General features: G+C 39.1%; 1 protein-coding gene across 7 annotated transcripts in view; it reads right to left on the reverse strand.

The window, feature by feature from the left end:
- LOC146585816 (uncharacterized) overlaps window positions 1-15,865 on the reverse strand; it is a 194,676-nt gene extending 178,811 nt beyond the window's left edge. For all 7 annotated transcript variants that reach the window (XM_085322262.1, XM_085322265.1, XM_085322264.1 and 4 more), the window contains exons 1-3: window positions 15,761-15,865; window positions 15,023-15,132; window positions 13,437-13,541 (exon numbers count right to left, since the gene is read on the reverse strand). In XM_085322262.1, the coding sequence (XP_085178388.1) occupies window positions 13,437-13,541; window positions 15,023-15,132; window positions 15,761-15,813 (268 nt within the window). In that variant the 5' untranslated portion in view covers window positions 15,814-15,865. The remainder of the gene's footprint in view (window positions 1-13,436; window positions 13,542-15,022; window positions 15,133-15,760) is intronic.
- Between the last annotated feature and the right edge of the window lie 4,797 nt (window positions 15,866-20,662).

Raw genomic sequence — 20,662 nt, forward strand, 5'->3', positions numbered from 1 at the left:
TACAAGAGACATCACAAGGTCTATACAGATACACAAAATAGTACAGCTTTGCTATTTAAAAATCTCTCCTGGAGACACTGGTGCTCAGCTACTCTAATGAAATTTAAAAGGCACACTAGCCTTCTTGGAAAAATTAAATAGCAAAGCTTCTCAGATGTAAAAAAGATGCACCAAATGATACAAACATACAAACAAAAGCAAATTTGAAACAAAGCATAAAAATCTTAAACTCCATTTCCATGGCATTTATAAACTTGTTTTCAACCTGGACTGGAAAATACATGAAATTGCCTACGGAACCTGGAATGTCTTCATTTTTAAAGTTTAAGATTCACATTCATTTTAGAATTCCTACTCTGAGAAAACTGGAAAATATTATAAACAAAAAATGAAAATATTTAACAGCCACACACTATTCCATAACATGTCAGCTATAGTAGTCTATTACTGACATGTCATTGAAAAAAAGATTACAAAAGTGAATGAAACTTTTACAAATGCTTAGTTTTTCTGTCCTCTCCTCATGTTTCAGATCAGGATAGTCTTTACTGCCCAGACTGCTACAGAAATGCAACAAAATCAGTATTATTTCCTTTCTAATACAATTGCCAATATGCTAATTACACAACCAATGCCTGAGATTAGATTCTTCAGGACTTATTTGCWAATGCTCAAATAGTCTCATATTTTGGGTGGAAACAGAATAAAATACTGCATGCCAGACATATCTGAGTAAGAGCCAAATAGACAAGAAACAAACCTCATACTGCAGCCTCCCTGGGGAAATTTTTGTTCATTTTAATACTTGTTCAGTCAGCTGTCTCTGTGAATGACAAGGTTTTATCTCTAATGTGAACGGCTTCGAAGGCTAGTTGCATTATCCATTCTTCAGCAGCTGCTGCTGAAACCACAGGGTTGCAAACTTATAATTAAATCCAGCTGCCACTACTGTGAGTTCAGTCATATCGAAGTGAGCAGTAATGCCTAGTGGTTGCTGGCAAGATTCTGTCTCTGCTTCTAGACAATGTAATTAACTCTTTTGCCCCTTTTAGACAAAATAAGCTTCAGCACTGAAGAATGCTGTTAGTGACTGTAAAGTAGTATTTATACAGAGAAATTCTACTGCAGTCATTAAACCTGAGAAAATAAATTTCTCGATGGACAATAGCTAAGAACGAACATTTCTTTGAAAGCCTGGGAGGACACCCAAGTAGGGACAAGGCATAGCATGGAAGGAATTTCCTGAGGCAAGGAGGTATGAAAGGACCAACACAAACAGGTTTACTTTCTTAAGCCTTGAAACGACCTTCAGAAGGAAGTGGGAAAAAAAACAAAGTATCCAGTTTTAAGAGAGCACCAATAGCAGGCAAGGACTGGCAGGCAATCACAGTGCTTCCCTTGATCCCAGTATCACTTAAGGCCCATTGGACAAGTCTTTTAAAAAAATCAAACTTGCAGTCTGAATCTTGACTGAATAGCTACACACGTGCTTCCAGAGGTAAACCTTTTCCTACAGTCAAGAGCCATTCACATCTACATGTTCACATCATTAACACTTCAATGAGCTACCTAAATTTGACATTCTCATAATCCTCCRAATGTGGTTCAAGGATGCACCATTTCATCATTTTTATAAAAAAATTGTGATGAAAACAGCACCTGAAGATTTCGGGGAGTACAAGCACTCAGCACCAACATGCTAGAATAACGTTCTTGAAGCACAAAGCCAAACAGTCGATTGAACCTTGCGTTTGTGAAGCGTTGTCTCATTTGTAGCTCTTCGGAAGCTCAAGGAGCGTAGTGACTGCTGAGACAGCCCACGCAGCCAGGAATGCCAGAGCTCTGGCTCGAGGGGGCAAGGAGGGCAAAGGAAGGGGAGAGCCGTCTGTCGGGAGCAGAACAGGACGCATAGCAATCAGCTCAAAATGCCCTTCGCATTAATGCCGAGCAAACCTCCTAAGTTACATCTGTAGAGTTTAAAACTACTAATGGATATTCTGTCAAATCAGTTAAAACCCTAGCTTATCTATATGCTTATTAATATTAGGGGTTGTGTACAGCTACATTATAAATGTATGAACCAGCTATGGGTATTGCCAGAGGTCTAGCCATAGTACCATGGGCTCTTTGAGCTCACCTGCAGCACCCGACCTCCTTGACTGCGATCCAGCTCAGCTCCCTCTGCACTCCCCTGCAGCAGGCAGGCTGCACGCTCCTAGTAACTGCCCAAGGTCACACAGCAACCGGCAGGAGCCACGAAACGAGATCCAGGGGTTTCTAGAGACTTCAGGTGAGCTCACTCACCCTTTGCTGAGGGGAAGATAACAGCAAGGAGCTCTGCACAACGAACATCTTTTCCACAATTTGCTACATTTCCTGAACCAATATCACATAAATGCTAGCAGCTAGAAAGCAAATTTGCTGCCATTACTCTTTTTACTTTTACTTCTCACAGCAAGCACAAAACAAACAGTCTTTTGTATCAAAGACAATACGGGTGAATTTGCTCTCAAGTGGTTATTCTTGGGTTCATTTACTTTTGACATATGTTTGCCATTTCACTACTCCCGTCTGTCTACCTGTCGCTCTGTACTAATGGCTGCGAAGCCCAGGCACTCGAGAGCATTTCCGCAAGATGGGCTGATTATTATATCCTGTCATATCTAGGTGGGAGCTAGTCATGATTCTGCAATCAGTATTTTAAAATGGAAATTGTAAAATGACAAAGCTTTTATCCTTCCCAGCTTTTCAGTGCCTGCTACAAAAGGTTTTTATCTGTAGACTGTTTGTACCTTACCAATACAGAAACATGTTCCTGCAGACTATACCGAAGACTAGAAGTGTGTGAAGAGAGCAGATAATGCAGGGAGCAGTGCAGCAAAGGAGGAATGGAGAGGCTGAAGGAAACAGTGCTTTAATTCTCACAATCTTTTGTACRATCTTTCTTGCAAGTGGAAATAATACCTGAATCCACTGTTATCCACCATCAGAACAGATAACATCATCCCATCTTAACCATATCTTTCCTTGAGAGACTACTTGGACCTTCGGTGGCATTGTGTACACTACCACCTTGTCTTTCGCAAAGATACGGGCAGAAGAACATCTTTCCAAGTCTGGCGATTTCTAWCAAAATTAAACTTAAAATTAAAAACTTCATTCTTTGTTTTCTAACCACCTTGAGTTCTGCGACATTTTGTATTTAGGTCCAATATTACCTCTATATTAAATTGTGATTATATGCCTGTAAGTACATAATACTCAATCGCAATCTGTATTAAGTATACAAACACCTACCAGTTGCCACCTGAGTGTGGAGTGTAAAAACAGATTAGAGAAAAGTATATCATCATGAGATCAAAAGCAGAAGGCATTCAGTGACTGAAGACCATGTTAGTAGATCTAGAGGTTAACATTATACATTAGAAACAGATTTTTTTTTTCCTTTTAAATACCTGAAATRTCCCCCCTCCCCTTTTTTAAATACTCAGAGTCAAATGTAAAGTTATGCTATGCTACATTAAGGCTTACAATAATAAATCAGAAAACAAAATTCAACTAGCACATTTGGTTTTCAAATTTTCAAAACAATTAGACCACCAAAATGTTGGAAGTCTATCTACTGAGACTACAATCTGCTAAAAGGTTGAGTCAGAAAAACTTGCCATGGCTAAAATTTCATTCAAGCTGATAAATTAATTAAGGATTGAAAGAGCAAGATGAGTGGTTTTTCCTTTTTTCCTACAAATAAGACAGAATGAGATTGATTGTTTCTAAATAGTGTAGGACATAGTAAGGAAAACAATCAATCCAGTTCACAAACTACAAACAACACTCTTCTGGTTAATAAAGAAGCTTTAAGCACCAATGTCTGCTGGCATATCTTTTCCTCTCATGCAAATAATTCTGATTAGTAGAATTACATAAACCAAAAACTTTAGGCAATTAAGCGCTTTATAAACTCAGTTCCTATCCAAATTTTCCCCTCAAAAAAATACTTAAAAATCTTGCAGTTGAAAAAGCCAACAAGATCATCTACCATTTTCAAATAAACTAAACTAAGAAACAAAAAGGTATGCTAAAGTACTTGTTTAAGTAAATGTGTATATCTAGTGCTGCTTCTTGGTTAGTAAAAATTGACYAACTTAAATATCAAGCTCATGAAAGTCTAAAGCAAGAGTTTTGTTTTTTGCTTGTGTTTCTCTAGTGTTCCTCTAGAACTTGCATGGAAATACCTGTTCAATATTTATTTCACTTAGCTCTTGTTCCCTGTATTCAGGCTGTCATCAAGTTACGAATTAAGCCAATTTTTGCTTTTAGTGCACTTGCAAGAACAGGACTGAAATCAAATTTGTTACTACTAGAAGTTGCATGCTACTAGGGCAGTTGACCACAGTAAACTGGAGCCACTTGGACCAAGTTGAATACCCCTGTCCCACTAGTTCCACTGATTCCTTCCCTACCAAGGTCTCTTCCAAACCAGGCAAGTGTTGTCTGTCTTTTGAAGACTTACGTAAGACTTCTTTCCTAGATGCAAAATTTGATTTCACACACAYCCCCGTGAAAGGACAATACTCCCTTCATTCATACCTTCCTTTACACTGCTTGCCCTGAGTGTTATCTCTGATTACAGAAGGTCCTCTCTGGACTTTACGGCATCAAATAAGCTTTAGCGCTGCCAGCCTTCTGTTCTTCTGTGCCAGCCTTAGYCCTGAAAGGACCAAACCCAAATTTATAGATCTTGCGTGATACTTCATAGCCCCTACTTCAGGCAGAAGCAGACAGGGTGGTGATAGTAGTTTCCCAGGTCACAAAGAAGCAGATCATGCAAGAAGCATTAGAACAAACACACTGGTGACAGCACGACACCAGTTTAGCCCTGGAAACTCCAAGCTGGCAGAGGCTGATGATACACGGATTACACTGYGAGGTACGAAGGCTGCATTTAGTAAGAACTCACTTGATACTAGCATGTTACAGAGAACACCAAGGAAAGCAAAGACATGCAGGCTAAGAGGACTAACATAGCAGTAACAGCAGTATCTTTACATTAAACAAGATATTCCTCTAGCAAGAGAGGAAGTTTGGAAAGGTCATCCTTATTTCAGGGTGAGAAAGATTTCTAACTCGCCTTTCTGGAGGCCTTGCATGCCCCCCTGGATATAGACGCTCTGTATGAGTTGAGTTTACAACTTGCTATCTCTATGAAGTCACATGCAGTTTTATCCAGGACAACTTTTTCCATCCAGCTARGTAGGACTTTAAATCCAAAACGAATTTCAGATCTCTGATTTTAAAGAATTCAAAGGGGAATTTTCAAGTATGTTGGGCAGTAGAAATCTCTTAACACTTCAGAAAAAAAACAGTTGAAGAAGCCTTCAAAAATAGTTTTAAAGAAATCAAGATTTTCAGTGTTGGGAATAATTCTAGCAAAGAGAAATAATATACAGAATTCTCAAATCACTTCAACTGAGTCAATGGCTTCTGCATTTGTCATATGACTAATTTAAAGTCACTTAAGATTTAAGGCTTCCAGGAGTTTTACTGAATTAAAATAATTTGCTTTCCACAGAACCATCTGAGATGTCAACAGCAATGGTTTCCATAACTCTACCAGGCATTTGTGACTGGCCACCACCAACACCCCTATGTAAAGTAAGCACAGCAAAGTACCAYATTTTGAATCTCTCTCTCTCTCCCCCTCTCTCTCTCCAGTGTGGTTCATGTCTGATGAATAGAAGTGCCAGGGTCCATGCTTAACTTCTGATGAGATGGAACATGTTAACATACATTGTTAGCTACTTTTGCTTTTGAAATACGTTATTTTCAAATCTCACCACTTGGGAGTTTTTCTGGATAGTCCAGCACAATGCACTGTGCTTTACTTTGACAAGTGCTAAGAAAGATGCCCATTACCCCAGTTATAGCTTAAAAAAAAAAAAAAAACAGAAAAACATTCTGCCTGGAGCAACTATGAGCCAAACTAGGAGTAAGATAAGCTCTGAATACCCACTGCATGGCTGACCACTACCTCTAATTTCAAATACATATCAGGAAAACATGCAACTAAGTTAACTACAGTCACTCAGAGTTATGTTTGTGCCAACATTTACTCACTGAATAACAAGAGCAATCTCCTACAGAAAATCTAGAATGCATGAGTTCCCAATGAATCCAGCCGTGCTGTCAAGTTTGACTATTTCTACTACCATTCTTAAAATAGCTACTCAGAGACATATAAAGAGCTGAATTGTTTGTACAAAAAGAAAACAAAGCGGTGAATATTTTAAGATCAGCACTGAAATAATCTCTAATCAGACTGAGCCACCTTATCCCATTTACATCGTTCCCTAYAGCCTGCAACAGAACTGTGAACTGTTAATCTACAGTAGCATTTTAGTTCACAGCAGCAAAACACCGTTGAGACGAATCCTCGATTGTGCCCACACACCAGGTGTTGGTTCAGATCCAAGCAGCTTTGCTAAAACAAGCAAGACTTTTTGGATGAATCCAAACCAGAAGGTCCACCCCAAGCATGTACTTAACACACTCCCTATGTGTCTAATGCACTCTAGTCCCTAATGCAGGGCACAACAGGTGCACAACTTTGAAGTGCTTCACCACATACCAGGCACCAGGATGCTCTGCAGTTGTTCACCAAGAGCTCATACAAAACTAGTGCTCTTTTAGTGCCACATAAGAGACACCTGCACCTTCATATTTGTTGTCAAAGAGCAGAAGAGTAGAGTAGCCAAGGGAAAAGGTACTGGGCAGAGGAATAATTTTTCCAAAAACTGAAGAGAGGCAGGAGGAGGACAGAAGACCTTGCCCCACTAGAAGGTGAAGAGGATTACAAGGTTTCTTTTGCAAGAGGATGGGTTCCTTTCCATTTTGAAAGGCCTAAACAGCCATCTCTGCCTTGCTTGCCATTATCATATCTTAGTCTCCTGAACTGCAGCAACCACTTACACTTTCCATCACTCTTTCCTCACWCCTCCCCTTTCTACCTTCTAGTGCAGTAGACAGCAGGCAAGTCCCCCTCCTTCCTTGCTCTCTTTCCTGAAGAAGGCAGTGCTCCTACCTCTCAGCTATGTTTCTCTAGCTCCAGCCTCAGGTTTCCTGATGTCTGAGGAAACAGCACATGTTCATTTTCAGAACAAAAACAAGCCTCCACACCTCATATACACACACTTGAAGGCCAGGCAAGAAAGTGTTTCTGGGACAGCTTCAAACCACATGCTCAGYAGGAATATTTGATGGCAAGAAACCAGATACACTCTGAAGTAACACACCTAAAACCCATATAACGCAGACGCAAGGTCCTAAGCACTTGCTACTTCAATCTACTAGATCTATGACTATTGCACCACAGACATAATTGCAGACATAGCTTATTCCAAGAGTTTCCTTCAGTGCAAGAGAGCTTTTTTTCTTTGGATACACCTGGAGACAGTCTACTGCTGCTTCTTCTGTACCACCTATGGGTAGCAGAAATCAGACAGAAGCAAAACATCAAGAACAAGGAACTGTATGACTACTTACAGATCTTTTGATCACTCAAACACTTTTTAAAAAGAGCATTGAGTCTCCAGTCTCCATATTATGATACATTTACTTGGGCAGTTGGGGTTATTTTTCCACTTTTGTGTATTCTGAAAAGTCAGTTTGAATAGCAAGTGTCACTGAGATACCCTAATCAGGATGTCATTAGCATGATGTAATTGAAATGAACAACTATTAATTACTGAACCCCTTCCACCAGCTTATTAGAATAAATTCAAAGGTAATATTAAGCCAGATATCATATTATTAGGGACTAAGAACTCAGTCTAGCATCTTCTTAGAAGAGAATGCAAGAAGAAATACTATTTCAGGAACAGTTTTTAAGTATTTGTTTTCAGTGTTACATAACTGAAAAGAACAGGTCCAGAGCAATCCAGGAATGTGTCTCAGATTTCAGCAGGCAGCTCTGCGTGCTATATTGGAAGGTTTTATCACCCACAGGAGCAGATTTTGTCATAGAGGACATGCCTTGAAGACAAGATAGGSAAATAGATAGCTGGTGAAGGAAGAAATAAGAGGATTCTAGCATTTACCTAGTAAGGTTTAGTAATCTGGAGAGAGGGATTATGTTGGGACAGAAGCGGACAACCTTAGCTATTATGTGCACTGAAGTAGAGCAGTCAGAAGTGATTAGTTTTGCATCAACCCATTCCATGCTCTCTATGGACGAACTAGGAACTGCTGTGTATTTTCCTCTTGTTGACACACTTCCACATTTCAAATTTCATCTTTGCTAAAACTGCATGGAACTTCCAGCCAGAATATGAGAACAAAACATGAGAACCCTGAGGAACAGGGAGAGCCTTGTGATCAACAGCACTGCATACGCTTAYGTGAGGATTTAATKTACCCTCAAATACACAAGCATTATATAGTTCCACCAGGAAACAGAAATCWATACAACACAAGAACATCTCTATTGGCAGAGCCATGGGATTTTTAGGCTTGTTATTGGCTACTTTAAGGGACCTACAAAGAATGAAAGTTTGTAGCACTGTTTTGTGGATATATTGCGCTTGTAAGGCTTGTCCAAATTTTCAGTCTCAAGAAGGACCAAAACACGCATTTCTGAGACTAGAATGACACAAACCAGGCCATTCATTGYAAGTTTTATCAAGTGACTCTTTGCAGGAAAAAATATTTACTAAAAAAAAAGGGGGGGGGGGAAGGAAAGTACATCTTTTTCACTTTGCTGGAGAGAGAAAGAGTATTTATGATTAGAAGATCCAGACTTCTTGCCATTTCAATCAAATATGCTCGAACTGAGGGTATGGAGGGAGGAATAGTTTTACAGTGTGAACTCCTAGATCCGCCTGGACTAAAACGTGCTTTTTCATTTACTAAAATCTTTACAGTTCAATATCTTAATAGTGTGTGACCAGAGCCATGGATGAGATTGACAGCTTGTCAATGAACTGATGAATATCTACCTCATAAGCATTTCATTTCAGCTACCCAAGCAGCGGGCATTTTGCCTTTATACACACATTCCAATACTATTATCTCCTGCTTAATTACTTTGGTCTCAGAGCACTTCACAAAGGAATGAACTATCACTATAAACATTTCATATATAAATAGAGGCATAGAGGTATTATTTGCCATAAGTTATTGAACTCATACCCAAGGACAGTGGCAAGTGAAAGAAACTCTTACCTCAGATATCAGGGCAGAGCTGCATTGAGTAGACTATACTATCTCTCAAAATGTAAGAATACTTCCCTCCATAAGAGCATTTAAGATTTCACCTGCATTAAACATTAGTGTGAAGTTCTAATACATTGATGCTTACAATATTCCAGTATTTTTACAGATTTTATCTTCAATTTGTRTTCAGTTTTCCCACAAAAGATTAAGCCAAGATAAAGTGCTGTTTCCTGAAGAAGTCTACTTCAGTCACTCTTTGCCCACTTTTAAACATCTGAATAGATGTGTCTTCTCAGTGATGCTCTATTTTTATTATTCTTCCCTGATTATGGCAGCCTATTGCAGAACCTTCATAATGCTGGGATTTTATTCCAGTCAAAATACAAAGCCTTTTCATTTCTCCCTTTTTGCTTTAAGTATCAAAAACCTGGAAACTCTGAAGCATTTTGCAAAACCAGTAATAACTTGAGGCTCAATGACAAAATGCTCATGAGTTTTGCATTGAGCAATTTTCTGTACAAAGGGAGTAAATGAAATTACCTCTGTTTGTAGAATTTGAAATGTTTTCACAAGCTGCACGTCCAATTATGAGTCTCAGGACTGAATTAAACAAGCTAAATGAAATTAATTTACTTCATGTCCAGCTCAGGTGGCTAGCAAGCCTTGAACAAGATTACTAGGACAACTAGTGCATAACAATGAAACTAGCACCGCAGCAGAATGTATTCTTGGCACTGGGGTTTGCTCTTTCTCTCTCTCTCTTTTTTTTTTTTTTTTTTTTTTTTTTTTTTTTTGTGTGTGTGTGTGTGTGTGTGTGTGTGTGTGTGTGTGATGTAAGTCTTCCCTCTCTCTCACTGGGCTCAGGAGAAATGGGAAACAGCTTTCAAAAATGTTAAAATAGAAAGAAATGCAGCTTGGAAGTTTATATTGTAACTGATATGAGTCTATTATTACAAGACAAATTGCAGCAGACAATGGAAGAGACAGCTCAATCTGTTACTGAATCCTTGTAATGGCTGTATGAAGAGCTTGGCCATTTCACTCATAAATCTTTCTTTTAAGTTTTATTGCTCTTTGTGCGGGTAAAATAATAAAACCACAGAGTCAAGTATACAAGAGATGCAGTTAATGCTTTTCTAGTCAGAATTTCATGAATTTTGTTATAGGAATCATAACCCATTCAGYATCTAATCAGAAATAGCCTCATGTTATAGGTCTCTAGAACACAACATAATATGTCTTTAAAAAGTCATTTGATTCAATCATGCCAATTGTGAATAGTCATCTCTGTTACAGATTGCTGTGATACGCTGAGCTATCATAAGCCATTATCAATCTGTTACAAACTTTCTGTGGGACAGATTGATGCAATGCAAACATAACTTGATTTGCCAGGAGGTCGTGCTACTAATTAACCTAATAGCATACACAAAAGCAACAAACAAGAAAACCCAGATCAGAATTTTCTAGAGAAATATTCCTATTTATTTCTTAGAATAACAAATTTTAACCCGTTCCTCTTTTGTAATAGTTTGTCTTCTATGGATCACAGTTGAAAGCAGGAGAATCACGGGCACCACACCACGTATGAACCTTTATGACTAGCTGTCAACACTAAATGGCAGAAAGATGAGCAATGAGACTGGAAGAAGGAATAAGATAAAGCTATGTATAAAATACAGGCATGTTCAACAGTTTTGCTCAAATGAATGAGAGTATTGTTATGAAATGTCAATGGTTCGGTTCCTCCTCAGTCAKGAGTCAGACAAGAGGCCACAAGACCCAGAGTGACAGGTAGCAAGATGACAACCAAGGACACCATTTCAGYATGGCAGATGAGCAGCTTTCTGCACGATTCCTTGCAGCCTCCCCCCCATAATGTCCCAAGAGAGCTACCTGAACACCCGCCAGAGAGGATCTGGCAATACGATCTAGTGGTTCAAGGGACAAGGAACTACATCTCTGAACAAAGACTGAACCTTTGGCAGCTCCACGTATCATGACACGGTCCCTTTCAGTAACACTTTCTAGCACATACATTCTGAAACCACAAACAGYGGTCTGGGCAGTACTCATCTGTTTCACCAAGTCTTCAAAACAAAGAGGGATGATAGAGATCTTTTCTTTCAAGACAAAGGTAGGAAAACTGTTTTAGATTAAGGTTGCACATACAGGTAGGGAGGAGGGTACAGACAAGATATACTTTACTATTAAAAAAAGCATACTATATTACCATTAAGTAACACATTCACATTAAATTCAGCTACTTAGAGGGGCAATGTTCCAACACCAGCCAGGAAAACAGAAGCTAGGGCTTCTTTTCTTTGCAACAAATACAAGCCTCACAAGCACCTGACTGGAGGCTCCTGCAATGGTTAAGAGGACATGCGCTCTAAATTGCCTTGCTTCTCTTAGGCAGCTGAATCCATAATGCTCTTTCTGAAAGAAGGTTTTTCCTTCAGAACTTAATTTATAAACTCACTCCTGCCAGAGTGCGATAGCCACTACTGTATAACCCTGAAAACGATGACTACTGGGATTCCATTCAAACCCTTAGGAATCAATAGAAAGCAGACAAACCACCAAGATAAAGTTTCACCCAGCTGCAAAGAGCAAAAGCTGCAGGATACCTCACATTGTGCTGTCTGTATTTCACAGGAGGGTAACGAACTGCTGTAAAAACAATCTCATTTCGGTTTTAAAATCTGACTTCCACTCTCCACATTCTGCATCCACATAATCTGCCTGTTGGGAATGCCTTAACACTGTAGATATTTCCAGACAACCAGTGCTTTTGGGGCTGGAGTTCTGAATTCTGATTCAGGTTTTTTTTAATATGCAGAAGTAGAACTCAGACTAGTGAAAACAGTCGAGATTTTGCTAAGACTTGTACTTACCCTGTGGGCTCCTTAGAGACCCTAAGCAAGCCTGCTTACCTTGAAGTAGCAGTATTACTGTAAAGCTAACAAAGCAATCTTCATTGGTATAGCCTGGCATAAACCAATGCAACACACGAACTTGTTGTTTCCACTTGCAGTATAGAAATGCACAACTGCAGCATCACCATTGTAARTCTGCTTACCTGAATCAACACTGTCTGTAGATAGACTTTGCCACACTATAGTTTGATGCCAGCAAAAGTTTCATTGTAAAATTTATTTATTTATTACTTTTGCTTAGAGTGAAGACTACTCATACGGACAGCAAGTTGCGTCAGTGCAGTAAGCCCACACAAACCTCGGAGTCTAGAGATCAGGGTGTGACAGAGGTTATGGAACAAAAACAGTACAAGCCAGGTTTCAAGCACATAGCTTACCTTTCCAGCTCTCAAGTGGATGGTTATTAACAGAATCACTACATTCCTTTTCATTATACTCTCCTTCTCRTTTATAGTTCATGATTTTGAGACAAACCAGGTAAGAATGGGAATATGCGAGAACTAAGCACTAAAATCTGTGTTTCTTTGAACAAGAGTTTCTTCTGAAGCAGAGGTTACTGTTTGTCTAATAAAAGAAAGCTTGTCCCAGTCACAGCCCACTCTGAAGAGCAGATTTTTTTTCGTTTAAGAAGCCATATGGATAAAATTCCATAATTTGAAGCTTATACAGTTTGCAACATTGGTAGTTCACATGGGGCTACCAGACTCTGAACCAGCAAATAAACAGATTCCCACTGACAGTGCATGACACTAAGTCACATACAATATAACCCTAATTTAGCCTTCCTACTTTCAGATGCACCAGAAAAACCATTAATAAATACATGTGGTTCACTTGTAACTTTATATCTATACACACACACATACACACACACACACACACACTCCCAGTTTCTTTTGGCTTTTGTGAGTTGACCAGTTGACCTTTAGCAAGAGCACCAGGCTACTTGCAAAAACATGCAAGTTCAGAAGCAAGCAGTAGAAAGACATTCCACTTGTATCAGACAACAGTGAGATTCAATAGCACTGTTCCTTTCAGACACAGCCTCTGTCAACCAGCTCGATTTTTCACACTGCTTTGTTAAAAATGAACACAAAAAAAGGAGATGGAGAAAAGAATTGCCACGCAGCCAGTTAAAGCGCAGTAGATGCAACTTCAATTTGAAGTCAATGATGTTTAATCATTAGTGTTTTAATAATTTGTTAAATATGCATTTTACCTGAACATAAACATGAAAKCCATGCAGTTCCCAGCAGATACATTTGAAATGGTTTTCATTTGACTCACCATACTGGCAGCGAGGACCCTGAAATCCTGCAGGACACTGACACATCTGAGATCCTGTTCCCAAGCATTTTCCTCCATTGAAGCAAGTGCCAACAGTGCACAGCACTAGTACACACAAACAGAATGAAACAGGTTTGGGGGGTTTGGGCTCTACAGAGCTGCCTCTTCTGTTACTGCAGAACTGTGACATGAACTCCCAAGTCAATCATAAAAATCAAGCTTTCAATTTTATTAAACCAGTTGGACTGCAACAGAACTTGTTATCAGGGGTATAACTATGATATTATTATGGCATATTGGTTGGAAAATAAGCTTTAATAAAAACAGTTTAATTATAGACTGGGATGATGCAGTTTAACCTCAAGATGCTTCAGAGGCAGAAAAGTCAGTTTGATTGGACTAAAGATACTACCTGAATCCAGAATGACAGAAGAAATTAATTGCTAGAGAATAAGGCAAAGCTGTTTAGAAAACATTGGTTCATTAAAATAAAGGTTATCTATGTCCAAGGGAATCACAATACTTCTCTCTTCATCCTCCAGTGCAGCTCAATTATTTACAATAAAGTAAATTCCATATACCTGAGCAAAATTTGCAATAACTGAATGTACCAAATAGGTTAACAACTTTGGTGCCTTAAAGAACTGAAAGCAAGCCTGTACTGCTCTTTCAGAGGAGAAAAATAATTTTATATTGTCACTGGTGTTAAAATATTCTAAATTCCTGTAAGCTAGATATTAAAATATAGTAAATATCAGACTTCTTACAAGAAAACAGGTACACACTAGATATGTAGCTTCAGGCTAAAACAAACAGGAGTAACACACAGGATTACCTCTCAGGCTTGTTTCTTTTACTGCTTATTAAATACATAAAGACAATCATAAAATCAAGGTCTCCAAATATATCCCTTARGTTGGTACAAAGTTTAAAAAAAACACATAGGAACAGATGCTAACTTTCACACAGAAGATGTAATTACTAACAAAACAGTAGCAAAACTGAACAGTGAATAGATTGTTATCATGCACTTTCATGTCCTGTTAACAGTGGCTAAAGTGCTTCCCTATCATTTAAATTAAATTCCATTTTTTAAGGAAAACATTCAATCATGATTAAAAACTACTAATAGAAACAAGTTTTCCTCAGATGAATAGCCTTAGGGTAGAAACAAGACAATTACTTTAAATACAACAGCAACAGTGAGAAAGTCAAAACCAGTCAGACCAGTGCTAGGTCCAAGAAAAGAGTGCCTTACAGCACCCTTATTCTCCATAGTTTGGATAACAGTACTAAATTAGGTTTGCTTATCAAAGAGTGGTCTAAGAATGCTGCAACAGCTATAACTAAAAACAATTTCTACCACTTAGCTTAGAATTAGAGATACTYTGTACTTTTTAAATATAATAGCTCTTGTGTTTTTAGAAGATTTTCTCCCTCCATAAATGGAGTACCATTCTTTATAACTGAGAAATTCCATTCATGAACAGGATGCAAAATCCATCTTTCTAAAAGCCAGTTAGGAATTAAGGTCTAAGAATATCATATGTTCTATCCTTGTCCTATCAGTTTTAGCATCAACTTACAGTGCAAACAGCCAGGTTCATTGCCTTGTTGGACCCATCCAGGGCAGCATYTGTAGACTGTCTGATGCTCCATTCTGTATACCTGCTTATAAACTGTGTAGTACCCAGACCTTTGAAGARAAATAGTTTGAGAACAATCACAGCTTCCATTTAGCTTATTCACATCTCATCAGTAATAAACAGTACTCATGCATCATGTTTACAACATTTTTTTCAGACCTTGTCAGTAGTTCCTATTATAAACAAAACAAAAATGAAATGCTTCTAACTTTCAATAGCTCTAATACAGGGCACGTCACATACATTCTGCTGACTGTATTCGGACTAGTCAGAGATAACTATGTTCCATTTCATGATAAATTTTTGTTCTATTTTTTTGGGATCCTGATCTTCCAATAGTTCTAAGCATAGGCCATAAACAGAAAAGCTCCATTTTTCAAAGCAGATAACTTGGGCAGCTGTACTTCACCTGAAATAGGAACAGRATTATTTTCTGACAATAAAAAAAAGATTGTTGACTTTGCTGAGCTTTAGATCACAAGAMGTTCGTAATAGACTCAAAAATTCATATTTTCTTCTACTGTTCAATAAGAAAAAACATTCTTAAGAAGAATGGAAAAATTTCAACACKGCATGATATTCTGAGGGTGAAACAGTTCAAAGCTTCTCAGGAAAGAAGGCACAAACTTGTATTAAATTTCAGTAACAGAATTCTTTTGTAACTACATATAACATTACCTTCTCTCATAGCTCACACACCACCTCCGCCCCTTGCAACCTTGTTTCCACATCTTGACAGTGCGACTGAAGGCTTGAACACATRGCTGCTGATGTCCCACCAAGGCCAACTCAAACTCTGGGCAGACATTTGGCCTTTAGGGAGAGAAAGAAAGAAAACACACATTAGTTCTAACAGAATTTAAGACTTAAAAACGCATAAAGCTAAGTTGTAAAATAGATTGAAATGGATTTTATATTGCTGTTAAAAAATATTGCAATTCCACAATTTTYCCCCCCTCTGAACTGACCACAAATAGCTCTCTTGCAAGAATACAGTTGTCAAACACCTGAAAATCATGATCTGATTAAGTCAAATCAACAAGTGTCCCACAAACTTTAATTGAGCCAAAGTTTCACTAGCATATTAGCCAAGTCATGAGCATGAATGCATTTCTGATAGCAATTTTACATGAACAGAATAAAAATTATTGGCCTCTGTTACSCCTGCAAAATGTGATTGCATTTTGTTCCCAGAAAACGAACACTAAAACGTCAGGATTTGACTGAAGACTCAGCAGACACTTTGCTGTCCGTAGTAACAGTACTCCAGCAATCCTTTCAGACGCAGCACGGCCTGACCACGGACGCTGCCTCGCAAACCAAGCGGCGGATGAGTTCAAGGTGCAGGAGCCTCGAGGGCTCTGGGATGAGGCATATCCCGTGCTGCTAGGGATCGTACGACAGCCCGTTTTGGCTGAGATGATAGGGTGGGGATCGGAGACTTTACTGCTCTAAGCACTGACCTCCACAGCTTAAACTAATAGCCAGGCTCCATACATATAATGAATACAAAGCTTTTACCCTAGAAAACAGTATACAAACTAAAAAATACACGATGTAATTCAGACTTTGCTCAAGTCAGTCCAAGCACTGCCATTGATTCAAGTGGATGTAAGATTTTATCTGAACTACTGCTGTGGAAAGAGCACACTAACAGCTCCCCRCCGCTACCTGCTCCCCCGGGGAAGCACACGACATTTATAATAGAGGAAGTGTATTTGTTCTGCGCTGATTATTCCTAAAATAACAAGACCATAAATAAAAGCATAGCTTTGTAGGATGATAGGCAATGTTTCTCCTGCTACCAAGCTGAAGTTAGAAGAACAGTAACATTTTAGCAGGGTGGTYGGTCAACACAAAAATTAAGGATGCTTCATGTTGACAGTTTTGCAGAGATAGTTAGCCGTATTCTCACCACACTGTGCTGGTATAAAYCAGGAAGCGTTGCAYACCAGAATGTAAGCCTGCAAAAGAYGCATTCAGCATCTGAATAAAGCCACACAGCTGACTATCAAAACTGGCAGTGATTTGGTGAGGTTTAAAGCAGTTTACAGTTTGTTAATGTAATAATTAAATCATTAATTCTCCAAAACAGCTGTTCKGGCTGTTAAAGCAATGCTTTGCAAGCTTAAGCCTCAACAACTTAGAGGGGAACAGAGCTGGCTGTACACCTACTCTGGTAAGCGGTAACCACCACTTAGCAGTTGCGCCATTCCCAGAAAGGTTCTATGAATTTTAATTTTAGAGACGCCATTCAGGCTAGAGAGTAAGAGGAATACCTACATGCATGCTCACACACTTCCTCCCTCAACTGACATAACAGGTATGAATGTCAGGCTGCAGTAGAAAACAATTTTTTTTGCATTAATAAGATAGATAACAGTTACAGCCCAACAGCTGCCTGGCCATTAAAGTTATCATTAGCTACATTGGATATTATTAATACCTCATTCCTGATTTACAGCGCTTTTTATCTCAGGGGCTCAAAGCACTTCACAGCTCCCTATTATGCCTGAACACCACACAAGGTTGCCTTGCTAGTAAAAGAAGTGATATATATATACATATATATATATATATATATATATATATATGTGTGTGCACCTTTCATCTGCAGATCTTGAGGTGTTTTACAAACATCATTAAATTAAACCCATGCAGAACAGGAAATACTGTAAGTCCAATTTTTACCAATGAGTTAGAGATACTTGGAAGAAGAGATACCTTACATGCCCAAATCAAAGCCACAACATGCATACAGCAGAAGAGCTTAAAACAGAAGCCCCAAAACAGAAGTATTTCCCTTTGTTTGGGGCATCGTAACGAYAGAAAGCGCAGGTGCTGGCTTGTTTAACCAGTAGCCAGCACAGGCTGTATTTTGATCAAACTCTGGTCTCAGTTGTATCATCCTAATGCCTGCTCTACCAGCTTCTTTACAAGGAAGAGACTCTACCAGAACTGTGATATATTTAAAATACAGATAACAGCTGCAACATCAGGACTGAAGATTTGGACCATTACTGATTTCCACTGTAATTCAATCATTCCTGCCTTCCATCAAAGAAGGAAGAAACAGCAACCTGCACACTACTGTGCAAAAGACTGAGCTCCACTGAGATCGATCATGCAAAACACTCAGAACTGGAAATCCAAGTAGGACTCCGAGAGGCCTTACAGCTCCCCATCCGAGGGGAACAGCTGGGGGGTCCACCTCAAAGACAACATCACACTAGAAGAAGCTTACACCGATAGAAATTATCTTCCTGAAGCAGAACCCTCTTCCCCTAGGCTTTGAAAAAACTGCCACCCTTCAGCACCCCAAGCCACATTTTCAGCAGGCCAACACACATCTGGGTGAGGCTGTTCAAAAAGCATACAGTATGACCAACCACAACGATCACATTAATTTTCCACAACAAGAAAAGAAAAATCTGCATCTTACACATCATATATTGCATCAGGTATTGCATTCTGCAATACAGCTTCAATCAACACACTAAGAGTCCTCCTGGAAACCACAGATATCGCAAACAACTTGAAAGAAACCTCACACAATCCGTAAGAGATGCAAACACCCGGTTGCCACCATGACMTAGGTTCCCCCCTTGCTTCCCCCTGCAAAGTCAATCAGCCCTCCTCTGAATTCTCAGCCCTGCTCTTCGCCAGACAGGATTCTTGCTCCCTCCCTCTTCCCCCTCAACCACGCACCCACAACAGCCCATTTGCCATATTGCTCCGTATTTTGTACTCCCTACGTTCACTTTGGTTGCAGCTGCCAATGCTAGGGAGGAAGGCACAAGACAGTGGAAACGTAGGCATCCGATTGCCTTGTGCTCCTCCAGAAGCCATCTCATCTCCATGCTCCAGCATCATCTCCATTACTTAACAACCCTTTACGTGCATGCCAGCTACCCTTTCCTCTTGAATTACCCCGCTATTTAACAAATTTAAGTTCCCAGCAATTGTGCCCAACCCATTCTTGACCCCAAAATCTACCATTTGCATTTCAGATCCAAAAAAGTCTTTGCATGCCCCAAATCTTGTCTGCTCCCCCTCCGCCAGCCCCCCTTACGTCAGCCAGTCTAATAAAATGCTCGCCTTAGCAACCATGCCTCACTTAGCAGGCTTTTTAAAATGACTCTCCCTCCAGTGAATAGAACATCGTGTACTGATAATTCATGCATATCTCCTTTTATTAGAATTGCCTAAAACTTTCCAGATAAAGGTACATTCATCTGCTCTGCTCTTCCGTAAATAAAATAAAGAAGCTGACAATTGTTGTAACGACATACCGAGCCCATCCTATAAATTCTTACTCATGTGATTTTTTTTTTTTTTTTTTTGCTGTTTCCAGGAATAGCTGTATTGACTTCTATGATATAGTTAATAGGAACAAATAGCACTTGCACAGAATAAAACAAGGCAGCAGCATAAAGTCATATGTTTATTAAGATTTATTCAGAGTAAGCCATTCCTCCTAGATGCCCTTGGGATAATTTAAAGGCAGATATCAGAACCTTTGCTACATTATAATTAAATTGCAGCAATTGCATAACAAGTAATCCTTTGCTGGCAAAACCAGCAAATAAAACACTCCCTCTCCAACAGCTAGCCATCTTCACAACCCCCACCACCACTCAACACACCAATTTTTAGCCATCTGACTCATCACTCCGATACATTACTTAAACTTAAGAACAGTTTCTTGAACAAGAGTTTAATTATTGAAAACAGTTTTGTATTATGGCTCTCTACTGAATAAAGAACATTTCATCCCTTAAGACTAAAGTGAAGTTTTAAATAGATGCAATGGTACATTTAAAGRAAGAGCTTCATTTTTACTCCCACACTCTTTGCTTTCAGAAAATATTTTTAATGGGAGTTTAWGTGTTAAAACAAGCAAAACAAATGTCTATTCCATCCTACCACTTGACTAATGCACCAGTCCTCTAAAACCTTTATATTGATGCTCTCTGTTAGCCAARACTAACATGAAGGCTGTTATTAGCTTGTCAATCTGACTCAGGCAAACCAGAAGGCTCTTTAACACTTGCATTAGGAGACTGCCCTTTAAACAAAGACACTCTACACACTCCCCGCTCAGGACTTCAGACCTTAATGAACAGATAATTAGACCAACAGGAAGGGAGAGCAGCTTTGGCTAGTCATACGGCTGTGATGCTGCACATGCAAAAGATCCCAGAAGGAAAATTAAAATCATCTCCAGGACTGGTATAATTCGTTCCTGTGTTTAAATTTTGAAAAAAAAAAAAAAAAAAAAAAAAAGGATCTTAATACAGAAAAACCACCACAGAGCTCTCTTAAATACAAAGACAGAAAACTTGCCCCAAGAAGGCTGAGCCTCAAGTTACTGAAGATTGAGCAATTATTCAGGCAAAGATTTACTCACCTTTTTCTTACACTTTTTGTGAGCCATTTGCTGTCTTCTCCTGGAAGCAGGACAAGCTAGACAGTCTGCTCTCACTCATTCAACATGAGAATTTTTTTCACGGTATTTGGACTTTCTCTGAAAACTCCATACCCCCAAGGCATATGGTTACCTGAGAATCTCAGCTTTCA

This window comes from Rhea americana, unplaced genomic scaffold (genome assembly GCF_003343005.1).
Source record: "Rhea americana isolate MKP2758 unplaced genomic scaffold, rheAme1 scaffold_76, whole genome shotgun sequence".
In the NCBI taxonomy this organism is placed as follows: Eukaryota; Metazoa; Chordata; class Aves; order Rheiformes; family Rheidae; genus Rhea; species Rhea americana.